We start from the raw sequence: 18,923 nt of genomic DNA, 5'->3' as shown, positions 1-18,923 counted from the left end.
AGGACAGATTTTGGGTAGCCCTTCTATCAGGAATACCCTTTTCCCTACCCTTCATAAGTTGCAAGCTGGGATCCCAAAACTTCTGAATACGTATTTTTGGGGCTCTTTATCTTCCTAAACCTAGGCGCTGACCAGGTCAGACAGTGAGAACTGAAGGCCTTGGTCTGTAGCACTGCTTTGAAAACAGCTCAATCACTGTCTAGTTTGGTGTTCTAGATTAGACAACTGTAGAGAAGCCTTCAGTGCTAAAAACTGCCACTAGATGGTGCTACCTGAAGTAGAATTCAGCTGCCTGCAGGACCCTCTAGAAAGACAAGGAAGTGGGGATCAGGAGCACTTCTTGTGCCACAACCCTAGACCTGTCATCCCTGAAGGAAACAGCTTTCAACCCAGGGCCAACCAGACAAGTCAAGCAAGCAGTATGGATTCCCCAATGTCTTTATTGACTCTTTTTCCTGGGAGCAGCAGGCAGAACCTCACAGTCAGAGAGGTAAAAGGCAAGCCAGGAAGCTCCGGTTTCTTCAGTATGGGTCATTAAACGGATACAGAGGGTGTCCTGCATCTCTGGGGACCCTCTTTCCATCCACCTAAAAGACAAGACAGACAAATAACTACATTAGCAGGAGCTGACTTTCCAAAGACTTGGGGCATTTCCCCCAAACTTTCCTGAAGAGCATGACCTATGTATAGTTCTATACCAGATGGCAGTGGCCAGAACCCCAACTTCAGAGAAGGCCAGGATATCAACAGCATCCAGCATCAAAAGCAAGCCTGGGGGGCTGGGGATTTAGCTCAGCGGCATAAGTGCCTGCTTTGCAAGTGTGTGGTTGTGAGTTCGACCATTGGTACTGATAAAAAAAAAAAAAAAAAAAAAAAAAACAAGCCTGGTACACAGATGCCTGCACCTGCAGGCATAGTCTTAACTGGGATTAAGTGCCCAGGATCTACTTATTTCCCTATATGCCGCAGACTCCACCTCAGCACCTCTAAAAAAATCAAGAATACCTTCTGATGTGGGGAGGTGGAGGGTTATGGGGGATTATGAGGGGTTATGGGTAGTAGCTATTCAGAAGGCTGAGGCAGGTGGGTCATAAATGTAAGGGCAACCTGGGCAACTTAGTGAGACAATGTCACAACATAAAATGTGTGAGGACTGGGTGTGGTAGTGCATGTCCATAATCCCAGCACTAAGCAGGCTGGCTTCAGGATCACTCTGAACCATACAGCAAGACCCTGTCTCAAAAAACAAAAGAACTGGGGATTTAGCTAAATAGCATAAGCACCTGCCTTGCAAGTGTGCAGTTATGAGTTTGATCCCAGGTACAGATTAAGACAAAACAAAACAAAAAAACTGAAAAACAAAACAAAACAAACAAATAGTCCTGGTGCTCTAGGAGGCAAAGCTAGGAGGGTTAAAAGCTAGAGTCTTGCCTGCATAATTTAGTGAGAAGTTTTTGAAAAATCTAAAAAAAAAAAATTAAAAAATTCAAAGGCTGAGGATGCAGCTCAATGTGAAGGCCCTGGGTCCCCAGAATTGGGGAGGGGGAAGGAGAAGTATCTACAGATAAGCTATCAAGAAACAGGACTGGGACACTGGGTATGGTGGTGCACACCTGTAATCCTAGCACTTTGGAAACTGAGGCAAGAAGATTGCTGAGTTCAAGGTACAGGGTTACAAAAGGAGTTCAAGACCAGACTGAACTACTGAACTACATAGTGAAATCCTCTCTTAAAAAGACAAAAAAAAAAAAAAAAAAGCTGGGACTATAGCTCAGCAGCACAGTGTCTCCTTGGCAAGTGCAGGGTCCTGAGTTTGATTCCCAGTACCAAAAAAAAAAAAAAAAAAAAAGAAAGAAAGAAAAAGTAGGATTGGGAGCTTTATCCCTGCGCCATACTAATTCTTTATTGCATCCAAGACAGCATTCTCACCAACAACATCTTGTCCTTCCAATTATCAAGCCCAAGGCCAGACCCAAGCTGGAATCCCACTCCAAATTCCCTGTTTCAGCTCTAGGAGGTGATACACCCTTACCGTAATCATGGGTACAATGTAGCGCCAGTTTTTGTTAAGGGCATCTAGCTGCTTCATCTCTTCTGGGTTGAAGGTGAAGTCAAACACCTAGAAGATGAGGAATTAACCTTGTGAGTATAAGCTGGAGTTTCACATCACTGGCATCTTAGCCAGAGCTGGGATTGGACTGTGTCCCAGTAAGTGGAAGACAGAACGTGTAGCTAAATACCTGGATGTTCTCAAGGATACGAGATGGGGTGACACTTTTGGGGATGCAGATCACTTTCCGCTGGACTTGCCACCTATGGTGGCAGATGAAAAAGAAGAATCAGTCTGTATTCAGGAACACTGTCTGGTCCTCCACACAGCCTTCCCTAAGGCTCATGGAGCGCACTGGAATGGGGAACAAGCTTCAGGTCTCTCCCGCAGATCACAAGACAAGATCCACAGCCTCATCCCGGGCCACAGAATCCCTCAACTTCAATTTCCCAACCGGAGCCCTGTTCCCCTAGAATGCTCCACACCTGAGCAAGATCTGAGCTGGAGATCGGCCATACTTTTCAGCCAGTGCCAAGACCAATGGGTCCTCAAGCAGGATAGGCTCATCAGGGTGGCGCCAGGCACGATCAGAGGAGCCCAAAGGGCTATAGGCAGTAACCTCCAGGCCATGTGCCTGGCAGTGAGCAATCAGTTCATTCTGAGCTAGGTACGGGTGGCTCTCCACCTGTCAAGAAACAAGCTATTACCATGGTGTGACTATAATTAGTTTGCCTGGCACCTCCTAGGACTAGCCCCATTCCCCGCTGCCACCTACATTTCTTACCATTTCCCCCAGTGACCTCATTTTTCTCCAAGGAGCTGAACACCCACCTTTATTAGTATCTTTTTTTTTGTCTTTTTCCTTTTTATCAGTACCGGAGATCGAACTCATGACTACCTGCTTGCAAGGCAGGCGCTTATGCCGCTGAGCTAAATCCCCAGCCCAACACCCACCTTTATGCAGGTTCACACACCAACACTTCTGGCAACTACCCAGCCCCCTCTATGTAGATGCTCTGTCACTTGCTGTGGATACCCCCAAACCCTTGGTCTGCTTGCGGTGCTCACCTGCAAGACAGCTGGGCGCACAGAAGCCACACTGAGTACGTCATCAATCTGTCGACTGCTGAAGTTGGATAGGCCCAGTGCTCGGACCAGCCCCTTTGCAACTAGGACCTCTAGAGCTTTCCAGGTCTCCTTGTAGTGGGTAGAATCGTAGCGCACAGTCCCATCAGCATTCTTGGGGAAGGGGTTATCTCCTCGCCTGAGTAAGACATGGCCCCCCAAGTGTTGGCACAAATGTGGGGCCTGTATCCCAGATCACAAGCCCACAGAGGGCAAAGTGCAAAGAATTAGCAACAGCCATGCCTCTTCTGCCTTCTAGATTATATTTCAAGGTTTTTTTTTTTTTTTGTCTTTTTGACACAGGGTCTCTATGCAGTTCAGGCTGGCCTTGAACTCACTTTGTAGCCCAAGCTGGTCTCGAACTTGCAACAATCCTCCTGCCTCAGCCTCCCGAGCACTGGGATTACAGGCGTGAGCCACCATGCCTGGCTTTGTATCCCAAATATTAAGTCTACATGGAATAGCCATCCTCTCTCCTCTCTTCCCAAAGCCCAGATTATATCTCCTCTCCTCTGGGAAGTCTTCCTGAATTCCTGCCTCCTCTGGGAGTTCGCTGCCATTCTAGCAGAAGGCCCATTCTCTGCCATTCTAGCACAAGACCCACGGCTAATGGGAAATTTCTTATGCCTTCTGCTGCTAGGACTTCCTCCAGACCTGGCTCAGCAGAAGAGAAGGGTCAATGCATTTCCTGAATGAATAATGGAGCAGGAGGGACCACTTGTGTACCTCTAGGTACGTACCATGTGTTATTCTTCAACAGCTAAACTGCTGGCTGCTATACCAGCAAAAGCTGGGGTCCCATGTCTAGGGCCTTAGCTTGCCAAGCAATGAGTGTTCCCATCCTGTTCTGCTCCAGTGACTTATAATAAATTGCTAACACTACTGCATCCAATTCCCAATTTCTGGATTAAAATGTTGACAAGGCTCACTCAAAGGCATAGGGCCAATGCATCAGATACAGATCCAGATACTCCAGCTGGAGGTCAGTCAGTGTCTTCCTGAGAGCAGGCTCCACGTCCTCTGGGTGGTGCTTTGTGTTCCACAGCTTGGATGTCACAAATACTTCCTCCCGAGGTACTGCCTAGTACAGAGGCAAAGCCCATAGTGAGAAGAGCCAAGGCACCCAGCCTCATCACCCGCCTTTCTGTGAGAAGAACTAGAAAGAAGCTGATGCCAGGTTCCTCAGCCAAGCCCCAACTACAGCCTCTAAGTTTTCTTAACCCATGCTCTGCACAGCCCCAGTCCTTACCTTGCCTGGTCCCACATTTGCCTTCAGGGCTTCCCCAATCTCAGTCTCATTGCCGTACACAGCTGCACAGTCAATGTGGCGGTAGCCCACACTAAGAGCATACGTGATGGCTGCTTTTACCTGCCAGGAGAGAGGACAGCTCTTTGGTCTGCTTCCACCAAGGTCCATGGATAAGAAATCAGGAACACACCAGGAGCATTCATACAGCAGGGGAGATGATTCTAGTCTAAGAGTCTAGAGGCCTCTTCAGAGGCCCAAACCCTATGTCCTTCCCTAACCCCACTAGCCACCAAAGTTCCTTCCTATTCAACCCATCTCAGCAAGGCCCAGCCAAAAACTAGCCAAGTTCCCAGCAACTAGCAAAAAGAAGGTTTTAGTACATATCTTCTGCATCAGAGGATGGATCAATGAATAGGCAGAGGTTGGAAGAACAGATCACAGAGATAGTTCCTACTCCTGAGAAGTTGGTTAAAGAAACATAATAGAAGACAAAAATTCCTATTGCTTGCAGCACCTCCCTGGCAAGCATGAAGTTCTAAGTTCAATTCACAGTACAAGAAAAAAAAAAAAAAAAAAAAAAAATCCCAGGTCATGATCACACAAGGAAAGACCTCAGGAAGCCATGCCAACAGGGTGAGCAGCTCTGTGAACTCAGGCCAACAAGAGATCAGGGGTCAGATGGGGGCCAAGGAAGGCAGAGAAGTGAGATGGAAGCTGGGCCCAGAAACCTGTGATGAGAGAGGAGAAAAGCAAGCATCAAATGGGAGTTCATTTGCTAAAAACCACATTAAGAAATATGGCATCAGATGCAGAAACAAGGTAGGGTATCAGCCCAAGCCACAAAGCACCCAAAACTCTTTCTGTGGAAGCCTGCCATGTCATTCACACTCTCCAAGTAGGTGCAGGGCAGCTCTTCCTACCCAAATGTGCCTCCCCTAGCACCAGCCCAGATCCTGTCCATAGGTCCTGTCAAGTGTCTGCCCAGAGCCTAGGAATACCAGCTCCAAGGACCTAGCAACCATGAAAAGGAAAGCAAAAGCAAAGTAAGACAGAATATTCAGCGACATCAAAAACACCAGCCCGTATTCCACGTAGAAGCAGCTGCTGTCCCAAGCTTAAGCCTCACACTTATCTTAACTCTGACTCAGATTTTAAAGGAATAGAAAAGGAGGCTTGGGGTATATACCCCACCACTTAGGGAACTAAATCTCACAGCTACTAGCCAAGAAAGCAGGTCTCTGTCCAGGTTCCTCTTGGCTGTGAGGGTGAATCAGGTTCCATAAATGATCAACTTTTTTTTTTAAACCCTAAAGCTAAGAGTGGGCTGAGATGGGAATCTTGCTCTTGCCATCTAGTCTTGAACTCATGATCTTCCTGCCTAAAGCCCCAGGTGGCTAAGATTACAGGCATAAACCACAACATCCAGCTAGGACTTCTACTATTTTAGAATGGTTAACCACTAAATGGTTATATAAGAATATAATCACTTCTGTTTGGAATCTTGTCCAGTAAAATTTAAAAGATTAATCATCCGGTTCATCAAGAAAAGTGCCAATTTTTGGTGTACATAGTTCACCTAGTAATTCTTCAAACCCTGACAACTGCTGGGTACATAACTCTGGGTTGCACACTGGGAGGGGCTTAATCCCAAGGCACTCATGGGGGAGGGGAGACAAGATCACAGCAAGGGGTGCAAGTGCTACTTTAAGACTCAGCACAAAGGCCCATGTCTGCCACAACCCTCGGTCCCGAGGCAGTTAGAGAAAAGTGTTCTTCCCATGCCCTTGGCCTTGCTGGATCCTTTAATCCTTCCTGAGTATGCCAACACGGGGGAAGCCAACAGCTTACTGCTGTCCCCTCTCTCATCTCTTTCCCATACCCTCCACACTCATCTTCACCAGAAGCAGAGCGCAGGGATGAGGCTGCCAGGGATAAGCGTAGCTCCCTCTCCCAAATCCCACCTTGCCCAAGCAAAGCCTGAAGAAGTCTCCCTCCCCTTCCCTCACCTGGCCAGGCTCACTCTTCCAGGTACCCAGACCAATCAGGGGCATCTTCTGCCCAGTGTGCAGGAGGACACAAGAAGCCGCCATCACCCCCTAAAACACAGATGGGAAGAGAATGAGAGATTTAGTGCTAATCCTTGGATCTTTAATTATCTACTGATCAAGAATCCTGCAGGACCAAAGATCTAGGGAGGAGCTAACAGAAAGAAATGAGTAAATAAGAGCCGGAGGTTTAGCTCAGCAGTGTAAGAGCCTGCTTGGCAAAGGCGAGGTCATGAGTTCAATCCCTGGGACAAAAAAAAAAAAAAAGAAAGAAATGGGTAAATAAAGACCAATAAAAATATATGCCTCCCAACAGACACTTGTAGCAATGTGCTACAGAAAAAGAAGTAAATTCCATAAGGCAAGAACCAAGTAATACTGGGTGTTGGCTTTTTTTTTTTTTCCAGTAATGGAGACTAAACCTAGCGTTTTCATATTGAAACACATCTCCAGCTCTATATTTTTTATTTTGAGACACCATTTCACTATATCACTCAGTTGCTCAGGCTGGATTCAGACTTGTCTCAATCTCCCAGAGTTCTGGGATTACAGGCATAACACTACAATATCAGTTTGGCACTGGTTTTTAGCAATGTATCAGAATAAAATCTGTAAAGGACTATAAGAAAGAGTAACTCAGGTAGGATGTTTTCTCAGGTGATGCCTGAGTAGTGTTTAGAAAAGAATGAACAAGTGGAGTATGGTGGTACACACACACCTGTAATCCCAACACCAGGGAGGCAGAGGCAAGAAGATGGTTTGCAGTGGATTTGAGGCCAGTCTGAGCTACATAGTGAGTTCAAGGCCAGCCTCCACTACATGATGAGACCTTGTCTCAAAAAAAAAAAAAAAAAGTGGACAGGAGTTCTCTAAGAGAAAGATAAAGTTTGCCCCAAGAGACAATGAAGGAGAAATAACCTCTCCTCTTCATCTTATCGGTACCATAAATATGAAATCTCCTGGCACTGATTTCCTTGCCAATGATTCCTTTATAAATATGACCTTTGTTTCCAAGTTTTGAAAGATATAGCGTAGAGAAGGTAATAGCACAGTTGTAAATCAACCAATACACCAAAAATGACTTTCCTAACACTTCTGACCCCAGGAAGAATTTTGGTCTAATATAACCTTGGTTGTGGAAACTGCTTCATTCTACTAAGACAAAAACAAGACTCTTTACATGGGAGCAAACCACAGACTGCCCAGGGTGACAGCCTCTGTAACCCTAAGCTTTGCAGTGATTGAGCAAGTGTATCTGGACATTATAGTGGATGCTACTGCCACCAGGGTCTCTGAACACGTCCTGGGCTTGATCCCCAAACCATAAGCTGCTGGCCTCTCTCAGAATTCCCACAGCACCTGAGAGGGCTCTGAAATTACACCTGGGCTAGGAGTTGAACAAAATCCTGGCTGACAGGGAAAAGGAAGGAAACCTGAAACTTGTTTGTCCTTTTCTTTTGAAGGAGAAACTGAAAACCCAAGGGTCCAGGTTTGAGGGAAGAGGTGGGGATCAAAGAGGCAAGAAGATCTGCAAAGACTAAGAACTCTAAAGGAGAGTAGAGGGCCACTAAGACAAGTGTTTGCTCAAGTCACAAAGTCATCCTCACCCAGCTTATGACATTCTGATCTCTTGCCTAAGGCAACAGCTCTTCAGCCCAGCCCTGCAGTACAGACTCCAGACTCTGCACTTGCTAGAAGCATCTAGCTGGCTTCCTGCAGCATTCAGAAACCCCATTATTCTTGAATGTGAGAGAGAGGCTGGGTGTGGGTGTAGAAGGGAGATAAAGGAAAATTTCCAGGGCTCAGTGTTTATTATTCTGATGCAGTGCCTTCATTCCTTCTCTGTTTTGTTTTGTTTTTTTCAGACAGGGTCTCACTATGTAGTCCAGGCTGACATCCAGCTTGTGGCAATCCTCCTGTCTCAGCCTCCCAGAGTGTTGGGATTACAGGTGTGTGCTAACTCACCAGGTTGGTTCCTTCTTTCTGTAATGCAGTTTTTACTTCTCAAAGGAAGGATCCAGGAAACTCAGGACAAGGGATAAACAGTTTTTACCTGGGTGTTTCTTGGCCACATGGGCCTTTCCTCAATCTCCTACAAACAGTGGCACCCTTAGGGTTTTGATTCTAATGCCCCTCTCATTTCCTAGTCACTTTTCTATCTTCAGTTATCACTTTAAACCCCAGCTCTTCCTACCCCAATTCTGTTCTCTCCACATGTTTCACAGGTGTCAGCATGCACAACTGTGTTCATCAGATCCAGCAGCAGATGCACAGGAAACAATTCAGGATCTAGGGTTCTACAGACTTGCATTGAATCTCATCTCTACTGTTTTCAAGAGCCACTATATTTAAAGCCAGTGGTGCATGCTTGTAACACCACCTGCTTGGAAGGAAGGAAAGAAGGGCAATGCCAAGTTTGAGCTCAGCCTGAGCAATTTAGTCAAACCCTGTCTCAAGATAAAAAATAAAAAAATAGGGCCTGGGGATTTAGCTCAGCGGCATAAGCGCCTGCCTTGCAAGCAGGCAGTCATGAGTTCGATCCCTGGTACCGATAAAAAAACAAAACACACACACAAAAAAAATAATAATAATAAAATAGATGATGAGGGGCTGGGAATATAGTTCAGTGGCATAAGCGCCTGTCTTGCAAGTGTGTGGTCATGAGTTCCATCCCCGGGACCGATAAAAAAGAAAAAGCCAAAATAGAAAAAGAAAAAGAAAGAGAAAATAGATGATGATACAAAGAGGATGAAAATCATGAATAATCAATATAGGAAACAAATGGAATGCATGAAATATTTAAGTAGATATCCAGAAAATCAAAGAAAAATAATATAAGAATAATGAGTGACAATGAAAAAGCAGGAGCCAACACAAACAAAATAAAACAAGCTATTTATAGAATAGCAGAAAATTTCCCAAGCATGGAAAAAGAAAAATCTGACATATAGGTAAGTGAGGCATATAGCACAACTGCTATAATCAAAATAAATCTACCTCCAGACATATAATAATCAAGATCCCAGAAATTCAGCACAAGAACAGAATATTAAAAGTTCTTAAGAGAAAAGAAACAGATCACCTATAAAGGGAAGGCTATCAGCATCAAGGTAAACTTCTCAACACAAACTCTCCAGGTAAGGAGAGCTTTCGAACGATTTCAAGTTCTGAAAGAAAAAGACTTCCAACCCAAACTGATGTACTCTGTAAAACTATCTTTCGAAATCAGTGGAGAAATACAATACTTCCATGACAAAGAACAACTGATGAAATTCATGAACACTGGGGGCTGGGGATTTAGCTCAGCGGCATAAGCGCCTGCCTTGCAAGCAGGCAGTCGTGAGTTCAATCCCTGGTACCAATAAAAACCAAAAAGACAAAAAAAAAAAAAAAAAAAGAAAATCATGAACACCAACCTAACATTACAAAGGGTACTAAAAGATATCCTAGACAGAGACAAAAATGACCACAACAACAACAACAACAACAGAAACCATCTAGAAGGGCAAGCAATTAAATTCAGGGGAAGAGCAGGAAATGAAGAGCAGGAAAATAACATGAAAAAGACAAATCAATACATATCAGTTATTACCATAAATGTAAATGGCTTCTATTCACCAATCAAAAGAAACAGACTGTCAGAATAAATCAAGAAACAAGATCCAACAATATGCTGTATGCAAGAAACACTAACTCAAAAAGAAATTCACAGACTAAAAGTTAATAGATGGAAAACAATACTCCATGTAACAGGAACCCAGAAAAATGTGGGGGTAGCTATCCTGTTTGCACACAATGTGAACTTCAAACCAAGAATGATTCAAAGAGATAAAGAAGGCATATTTGTTACAAATATGCAAATTTTTGTTACAAATATGTAACAAAGATTACATATTTGTTAGGGGCAAAATTCAAGAGGAAGAAATAACAATTATAAGTCTATATGCACCAAATACAGGAGCACCCAATTTAAAAGGCAAATATTAAATCACATGAAAAAACATAAGCAATAACACAGCTATAATGGGGGATCTTAATACCCCATTCTCACAAAGAGACAGGTCAACAAAACAAAAAATCAGCAACGAAATAACAGAACTGAATCAAATCTGTGAACAAATGGACTCAGTAGATGCTTACAGTGTTCTATCCAAAAATATCAGAATATACATTCTTCTCAGCTACACATAGGATGTTTGCTAAAACAGACCACATACCAGCTCACAGAACATACTTAGGCATTTCAAAGGAATTGAAATTATTCCATGCATATTATTTGACCACAGTGCAATAAAACTGGAAATTAATGACAATAGAAACCACAAAAACTCCAGAAACACATGGAAATTAAATAACACCCTCCTGAAAAACTAATGGGTCACAGATGAAATTAAAGAAAAAATTAAGGGAGCTGGGGATTTAGCTCAGGGGCATAAGCACCTGCCTTGCAAGCAGGCAGTCGTGAGTTTGATCCCCCGTACTGATAAAAAGGAAAAAGACAAAAAAAAAAAAATTAAACAATATTTACAATTAAATGAAAATGTGAGTACAACTTACACAAATCTGTGGAACAGTGAAGGCAGTCTTAAGAGGGAAATTTATAGCAGTAAATTCTCACATCAGGAAAACAGAAAGAGCACAGATAAACAATCTAATGCTACACCTGAAGTTTCTAGAAAAAAAAAAAAAAGCAAGTCAAGCCTAAGCCCAAAGAGGGGAGGAAACTATAAAGATCAGAGCAGAAATTAATGCAATGGAGACTAAGACAATACAAAGGATTAATAAATCAAAGAATTGATTTTTTTAAAGAATAAAGTTGATAAACCCTTAGCCAACCTTATTTAAAAAAAGACTCAAATTCATGCAATAAGTAATGAAAAGGGTAAAATAGCTACAGATCCTATAGAAATTCAGAAGATCATTAATACTTTGAAAAGCTATACTCTCACAGGATGGAAAACACAGAAGAAGTGAACATATAAATGGAAGCATATAAATGATCAAAACTAGATCAAGAAGATATAAAAATCCTGAATAATCCAATATCAGTTAAACAAATTGAAAATGTAAATAAAAACTTACAAACAAAGAAAAGCCAAGGTCTGGGGCTGAGGATTTAGCTCAGCAGCATAAGCACTTGTCTTAATGTCTTTAGGAAAAAAAAAAAAAAACCTTTCAAACTTAACAAGCAAATTCAGCAGCTTCGCTGGGTCCAAAGTCAATACTGAAAACTCAATAGCATTCCTGTGCACAAACAACACTCACTGAGAGAGAAATTAGGGAAACCATATCCTTCACAATAACACTTTTTAAAAAAATGAAATTATCGGGCTGGGGGTTTAGTTTAGTGGCATAAGTGCCTACTTGGCAAATGCGAGGTCATGAGTTCAATCCCCAGTACCAAAAAAAAAAAAAAAAAAAACCCTTAGGAATCAATCTAACAAAGTAAGTAAAAGATTTATACATTGAAAATTATTTTTAAAAAAATTATAGTACTGTGCCAGGGATTTAGCTCTTAGCTCAGTGGCATAAGTGCCTGCCTGGCAAGCATGAGGTCCTGAGTTTGATCCCCAGTACCACAAAAACAAACAAACAAACAAAAAAACTACAGTACTCTGAAAAAAGAAATTGAAGAGAAATTCAGAAAATAAAAAGATCCCATGGTCACAGATAGAAGAATCAACATTGTGAAAATGGCCACACTCCCAAAACTGTTATACAGATTTAATGCAATCCTGATCAAAATACCATTAGCATACCTCACAGATGTAGAGAAAACATTCCTAAAATTCATGTGGAACCATCAAAGACCCAGAATAGCAAAGTCAAGCCTGGGCAACAAAGGCATCACAATTCCAAACTTGAAATTATTCTACAAAGCTGTTATAATAAAATCAGTACTGGCAAAAAAAAAAAGTCCTAAGGATCAATGGAATAAGATAGAAGACACAGACAACTACAAACACAACCAGCCACCATATCTTTGACAAAGGGGCCAAACATGTTCACTGAAAGATAGATAGCCACTTTAACAAGTGATGTTGGAGGGGTTGCAGATTTAGCTCAGTGATACCAGCACCTGCCTGGCAAGCACAAGATCCCCGCTGATAGAATTCTGGCGCGGCTGAAAAGATAAGAAGTATGAAATATAAATTTATTGTAAGAATGCGGGGAGAGATCCCCGGACCCACTGGGGTGCGGCATTCTCTCCGGGGTCTGGCAATCTCTCCGTCTGACACGTGGAGTGGGGGCATACATGTAGCTTAGGTTTGGGGTGGTACCTGAGGGGCATTAGTGATCCGCAGGTAGCCCATTGGTATTCATTTCGCACCACAGGTAATTTCCTAGGGGAGGGGAAGATAGAGCTCCTTGGTTCCACCTCCAAGGCTTTACCTGCTACAGTGTACGGCCTAAGGTAAATTCTTTCACCTGCTACCCCCCAGCCCACAAAAAAAGTGATACTGGAAAAACTGGCTTGGTACACCCTGAAGACTTAAATTAGATCCATACCTATCACCATGCACTAAACTAAAAATCAAAATGGATCAAAGATCTAAATATTAAGACAGAAACACTAAATCTACTAGAAGACAAAGTAGGTAAAAATCTCAAGGACATAGGGATAGGCAAAGTTTATGAACAAAACCCAAACTGCACAGGAAGCATTTCAAAGAATCAACAACTGGGATCTCATCTTATTAAAAAGTTTTTGCATATTGAAAGAAATCACCAATAGAATGCAAAAAAACCCCACAGATTGGGAAAAGATTTTTGCCAGCTGTCCCTCAGACAAAGAACTTCTATCTAGAACATATAAAACACTTTTTTTTTAAAATCAGGCCCCCCCCTAAATTCAAAGACCCAATCCAAAAATGAGCATCTGAGACAAATATACAATTCTCAGAGGAAGAGGGCTGGGGATTTAGCTCAGCAGGATAAGCGCCTGCCTTGCAAGCACACAGTTGTGAGTTCCAATCCTGATACCGATCAAAAAAAAAAAAAAAAAATTCTCAGAAGAAGAAATACAAATGGCAAATACATATATGAAAAAATGTTTGGGGCTCGGGATTTAGCTCAGCGGCATAAGAACTTGCCTTGCAAGCAGGCAATTGTGAGTTTGATCCCGGTACTGATTAAAAAAAAAAAAAATGGTACAATCACTGTGGAAATCAGTGCAGACATTCCTCAAAAAACTAGGATTAGCCGGTCGTGATGGTGCACGCCTATAATCCCAGCACTTGGGAAGTTCAGGCAGGAGGATGTTGCAAATTTCAAGGCTAACCTGGGCTACATAGTGAGATCCTGTTTAAAAAAAACAAAATTTCTAACTGTAAATCTGGTTTTACACAGCTATAATCCAAACACAATAGGAGGCTGAAGCAAGAAGACTGCAAATTTGTACCTCATCTGGCCAACTTAGTGACTTTGCAAGATCATGTCTCAAAATAAAACAGGACTAGGAATATAGCTGAGTGCCAAAAACAAAAACAAAAACAAAAAAACCCTGAAAACATAAAATGTAGCTGTGTAAGAGAGCTGGAAGTGGGGGCTGGGGACTTAGCTCAGTGGCATAAGCACCTGCCTTGCAAGCAGGCGGTCGTGAGTTCAATCCCCGGTACCGATAAAAATGAAAAAGACAAAAAAAAAAAAAAAAAAGAGAGAGAGCTGGAAGTATAGTTCAGTGGTAGAGTACTTCCCTAGCATGCACTAGGTCCTGGGCTTGACCTCTAGCACCACCAAAAAATATGGTCTGAGCGAGCATGTAACTCAGTGCCACAGCACTTGCCTACCATATCTGAAGTCCTGGGTTCAAACCCCAGTGCCAGGGCCAGGGATTTATCTCAGTGGCATAAGTGCCTGCCTGGCAAGCATGAGGTCACGAGTTTGAACCAGTACCTAAATAAATAAATAAATAAATACAAACAAACAAACCCCAGTGCCATAAAAAATGCTTTTAAAAAAAAGGTTACTATTGATGGAACATGGAAAAAGGATATGAACAATCTCTCTGTAGTATGTATTACAACTACTTATAAATCTACCTTTTTTTTTTTTTTTTTTTTTTTTTTTTTTTGAAACAAGGTCTTGCTATATAGTGCAGATTGGCCTTGAACTTGCTTATGTAGCCCAGGCTGGCCTGGAACCCACAGCGATCCTTTTGCCTCTGCCTCCTGAATGCTGAGATTATAGGCATCCACTACCACAGTGAGCATTAAAGTCTACTTTAAAAACTAGAAAGCTGGTCTGGGGATATGTATTAGCAAGTCAGAAGTCCTGAGTTTGTTCTCTAGTATTGCAAATAAACAAGTAAGTCTTATAAAGGAAGAAAAAAAATATTTGCAATTCCTTTGAGGCATTTCAGAATATTATCACATCATGGTTTTGATTGGTAGTAGAGGAGGGGAGCACTATTTTTTGCCTGTACTTCTAAAGAAGCCAACTTGGAAAATGCCTTTAAATATGTAATACTGGCCCAGATTTGTTCTGTTTGGCTGGGTTAAAAATCCTGTTAATACTTGTAAATGTAGAAAAAAGTAGTAATATCTAGGACTGCAGTAATAAATTTCTGTATGTTTTTTCTTCAGTGCTGAGGATCAAAACCAGTGTGCTAAACAAGCACTTTATCACACAGCTACATCCCCAGCTCCAAAGATTTTATTTATTTATTTATTTATTTATTTATTTTTGAGACAAGGGTTTAACATATTGGCAAGAGTAGTCCTTAACTCCTGAGCTCAAGTGATGTCCCACCTCAGTCTCCAAGTAGCTGGGCATAGGCTCATGCACTTGCAAAATCAGACTTAAAATATATCTGCAGACAGAGAAGTACCTAAGAAGTAAAGCACTTGCTCAGCTTGAACTTCACCATTTCAATAAAAAGTGCCTAAATGTCTCCAGTCTGTTCATATGTACTTTCACTTCACTGTCACACCTCTGACCACCATCATCCCTAACCTAAACCAGGCCCCTCCTTCCAGTGTAGTTTCTTGTCCACAATTCATTCACCAAACCCAAACACAGGACTCCCAGGCTTAAATTCTTCAGTTTCCCCCTACTGCCAAGATAAAGTCCAGACTCCTTCAAAACCTGGCTCCCAGGGTCTGGGGATTTAGCTCAGCGGCACAAGCAGCTGCCTGGCATGTGCAAGATCATGAATTCAATTCTCCAGTACTAAATAAATAGGCCAGGGACTTAGCTCAGTGGCATATGCACCTGCCTGGTGCCTGCCTGGCAAGCACAAGGTAATGAATTTTTTTTTTTTTTTGTCTTTTTCCTTTTTATCGGTACCAGGGATCGAACTCACGATTGCCTGCTTGCAAGACAAGCGCTTATAGCCACTGAGTTAAATCCCCAGCCCCAAGGTCATGAATTTGATCCCCACTGCAAAACCTGGCTTCTAGGCCAGGAATAAAGCTCAGTAGCATAGCGCCTGCCTGGCAGCAAGAGATCCTCGTTCAATTCCTGGTAACAAAAACAAAAACACCTGACTGGCAGCCAGGTGTGACTGTAATCTCATCACTCTGGGAAGCTGAGGCTGAAGAATCACAAAATGATGCCCGGGCTGGGCAACTCAATGCCTTAGTGAGACCCTTGCTCAAAAAAGAGAAAAAATGAAGCTGGGCATAGTGGTACATGCCTGTAATCCCAGCACTTGGGAGGCTGAGGCAGGAGGATCATTGTGAGTTTGAGACCAGCCTGAGCTCCAAAGTGAGCCTGAACTGCATAGGGAGATCCTGTCTCAAAGAAACAAACAAACAAACAAAAAGAGCTGGGAATTTAGCTCAGCAGTGTAAGTGCCTGCCTGGCAAGCATGGGGTCACAAGTTTGATCCCTGCACCAAAAAGAGAGAGAGAGAGAGAGAGAGAGAGAGAGAGAGAGAGAGAGAGAGAGAGAGAAAAGGGGCTGGGTATAGCTCAGCAGCACAGATGCCTACCTAGCAAGCACAAGATCCCAAGTTCCACCTCCAGTACCCTCCCCACAAAAAGGAGAGGGTAGGCTGTGGACATAGTTCATTTGGAAGACCCAGGTTCAATTCCCAGGACCACACATACCAAAATAAAAATGTGAAAAAATATGGCTCTCATCTTCTCTTAATTGTTCAGACTCCGGGGCTGGGGATTTAGCTCAGCGGCATAAGCACCTGCCTTGCAAGCAGGCGGTCGTGAGCTCGATTCCCGGTACCGATAAAAATGAAAAAGACAAAAAAAAAAAAAATTGTTCAGACTCCGCAATACCTACTGACTCCAGGCCTCTTTTCATTTTCCTTCCCTAGGTCTAACCTTGACTGGCTTACTGTTGCTCATTCTTTAGCTTACACTTTTACGTTTCTGGTTGCTCTCAGGCATTCAATCATTGGTTTTTTTGCAGGGTTTTGTTTGTTTACTTTTTGTAGTGGTTCTGAGGATTGACTCCCAGGGAGTGCAGAGCTACATTTTTTATTGTATTATTTACATTTATTTATTTATTTATTTATTTTTTGTCTTTTTCATTTTTATCGGTACCAGGGATCGAACTCACCACCGCCTGCTTGCAAGGCAGGTGCTTATGCCGCTGAGCTAAATCCCCAGCCCCCATTTATTTATTTATTTATTTGTTAGTATAGAGACACAAACCTAGGACTGTGCACATGCTAGGGATGTGCTCTATCACTGAGGTACATCCCCAACCTTTTCCTCCACTACCTTCATCCCTTTTTAAGACAGGATCTTAATAATTTAATATTATAATTTAATATTGCTCAGGCTGGCCTTGAACTTTCAAGCCTCTTGCCTCAGCCTCCCAGTACTACTAGTGTGGGCCACCAGGCCTGAATTTCACTGCGGTTTGGTTTTTTTAGTGTACTGATGCTTGTGGCCATCATTGCACATTTTTATTTATATAAAGCCTTGCCCCAACTAGGTGTTGTGGTGGTTGCTTGTAATCCCAACACTTAGGAGGCTGAGGCAGGAGGATCTCTGACTTCCAGGCTAGCCTGGACTACATCTTGAGTATAAGGACAGCTTGTCTGAAAAAGTAAAAGTAAAGGCCTCCCTGACAAACTTGAGTCTTTCATCTGAACCCCTTCACATACAGAGACAGACAGACACACACACATAATACACATAACTACACACACACACACACACACACAGTTGATGGAGGACAGACCTCAGCTGGAGTCTGGCCAGTTGGAGAAACTTTTTGGGAAGGGTTGAGATGGTGTGAAACAGGGTCTTACTATGTAGCTCAGGCTGATTTTACAGAAATGCTGGGGTTACAAGGGTGTATCACCACACCCCACCGGAGAAACACTGGGAGAAGTCACTGTTTCTGTTATCTTCTTTACTTCCTGGGAAAAGTGGAGTCACTTTTGGACAATATTAAAACAGTTTACTATCCTTTTTTTGTGGGGAACCAAAGACAGAGTCTCTCTCTTGCACTGTTCTACTGGGTTACACACCTAGCAAATTCCAGTGGACCAAACAGGTTCGCGTTGAGATTAAACCGGTATTACAGATGAGGAGCCTGAGACCTGGGAAAAATAACAGGCCTGATCAGAATATAACTCTTCTAGGGAGGTTCTGCGGCCTCGAGTGTACACAATCTGAATTAAAGGATTAACGCTGCCCCATTGTCACGTGCAGGGCTCAGGGGCCAAAGAATAACATGCTCCAGCTTCCCCAGACCCAACGCAAGCGCTGAGCCAGTGAACTCCCCGCTTCTGGCCGCCGGCTGCCGCCAAAGGAAAGTCGGAGCTCTCAGGAAAGGGCAGGTGAGAAGACCTCAGGTGAGGAAACCTGAAGATGGCAACTGCAATTACAAATCACCTTCTACGGGCCACACATTCATAATTTTCTCTCTCTTAATTCCCTCCACAACGTCGATCAGCGCTAGCAGAGGTTCTGAGAAACTGGGAAGTCATCCGAGATCACGCAGGGAACAGAAGGAAAAGCTCAAATTCGAAGCCCAGCCTGCCAGCTCCAGGGTCCCCGCGCCGGCTTCTGGGGCAGGGGACACCCGCAGTACCAAAAGATCGAAACCAACCAACTATTTCGGAAGGAGACGGGCTAGCAGCGGGAGAAACTCACCTCAGTGAGAGCACGCAGCACAGACGGACTCAAGACCTACACGGAACCCCCGAAAAGACACCGTGGGCCTTAGCTTAAGTCTGCAGTGAAGAAGAAGCTCGGCCCGAAGGGCGGAGCGCGTGGCGTAGGATCACGTGTGGTGCGCCCAAGACCCCGCCCCCTGGCCGGAGGAAAGGGGTTTACCGGACCTCATGGGTGGTCTCCAGGGTTCCCGCCACGCCCCTGGCCGCCCACAGTGTACTGCGCCTGCGCCGCAGGAGCTCCGGGTCTGTTTAGGCAAAAGAGAACTTGAGTGCGGTGTGGCGCCATTTTCTGCACGCTGCCGGTCCCGCGTGTAGTTGGCAGGATTCCTCAGTTGACCTAAGTTACTTCCGGCAGTTTTTGGC

The 18,923-nt window shown here is 43.5% G+C and overlaps 1 protein-coding gene across 1 annotated transcript; it reads right to left on the bottom strand.

Annotated features, from left to right (window-relative positions):
* Positions 1 to 422: 422 nt before the first annotated feature.
* Akr1a1 (aldo-keto reductase family 1 member A1) lies at positions 423 to 18,721 on the bottom strand. The gene is made up of 9 exons (XM_003462495.5): positions 18,538 to 18,721; positions 6,431 to 6,520; positions 4,425 to 4,544; positions 4,105 to 4,256; positions 3,119 to 3,314; positions 2,536 to 2,735; positions 2,241 to 2,313; positions 2,033 to 2,119; positions 423 to 587 (listed from the first exon to the last, which is right to left on the bottom strand). The coding sequence occupies exons 2-9, from the start codon at positions 6,512 to 6,514 to the stop codon at positions 522 to 524; spliced, it is 978 nt and encodes a 325-aa protein (XP_003462543.1). The 5' UTR covers positions 6,515 to 6,520; positions 18,538 to 18,721; the 3' UTR covers positions 423 to 521.
* Between the last annotated feature and the right edge of the window lie 202 nt (positions 18,722 to 18,923).

Source organism: Cavia porcellus, unplaced genomic scaffold (assembly GCF_034190915.1).
Source record: "Cavia porcellus strain 051 isolate PalLab524CR breed Dunkin Hartley unplaced genomic scaffold, mCavPor4.1 scaffold_25, whole genome shotgun sequence".
Classification (NCBI taxonomy): Eukaryota; Metazoa; Chordata; class Mammalia; order Rodentia; family Caviidae; genus Cavia; species Cavia porcellus.
Note: the sequence above shows the minus strand (reverse complement) of the source record. Positions and strands in the feature narration are given on the sequence as shown.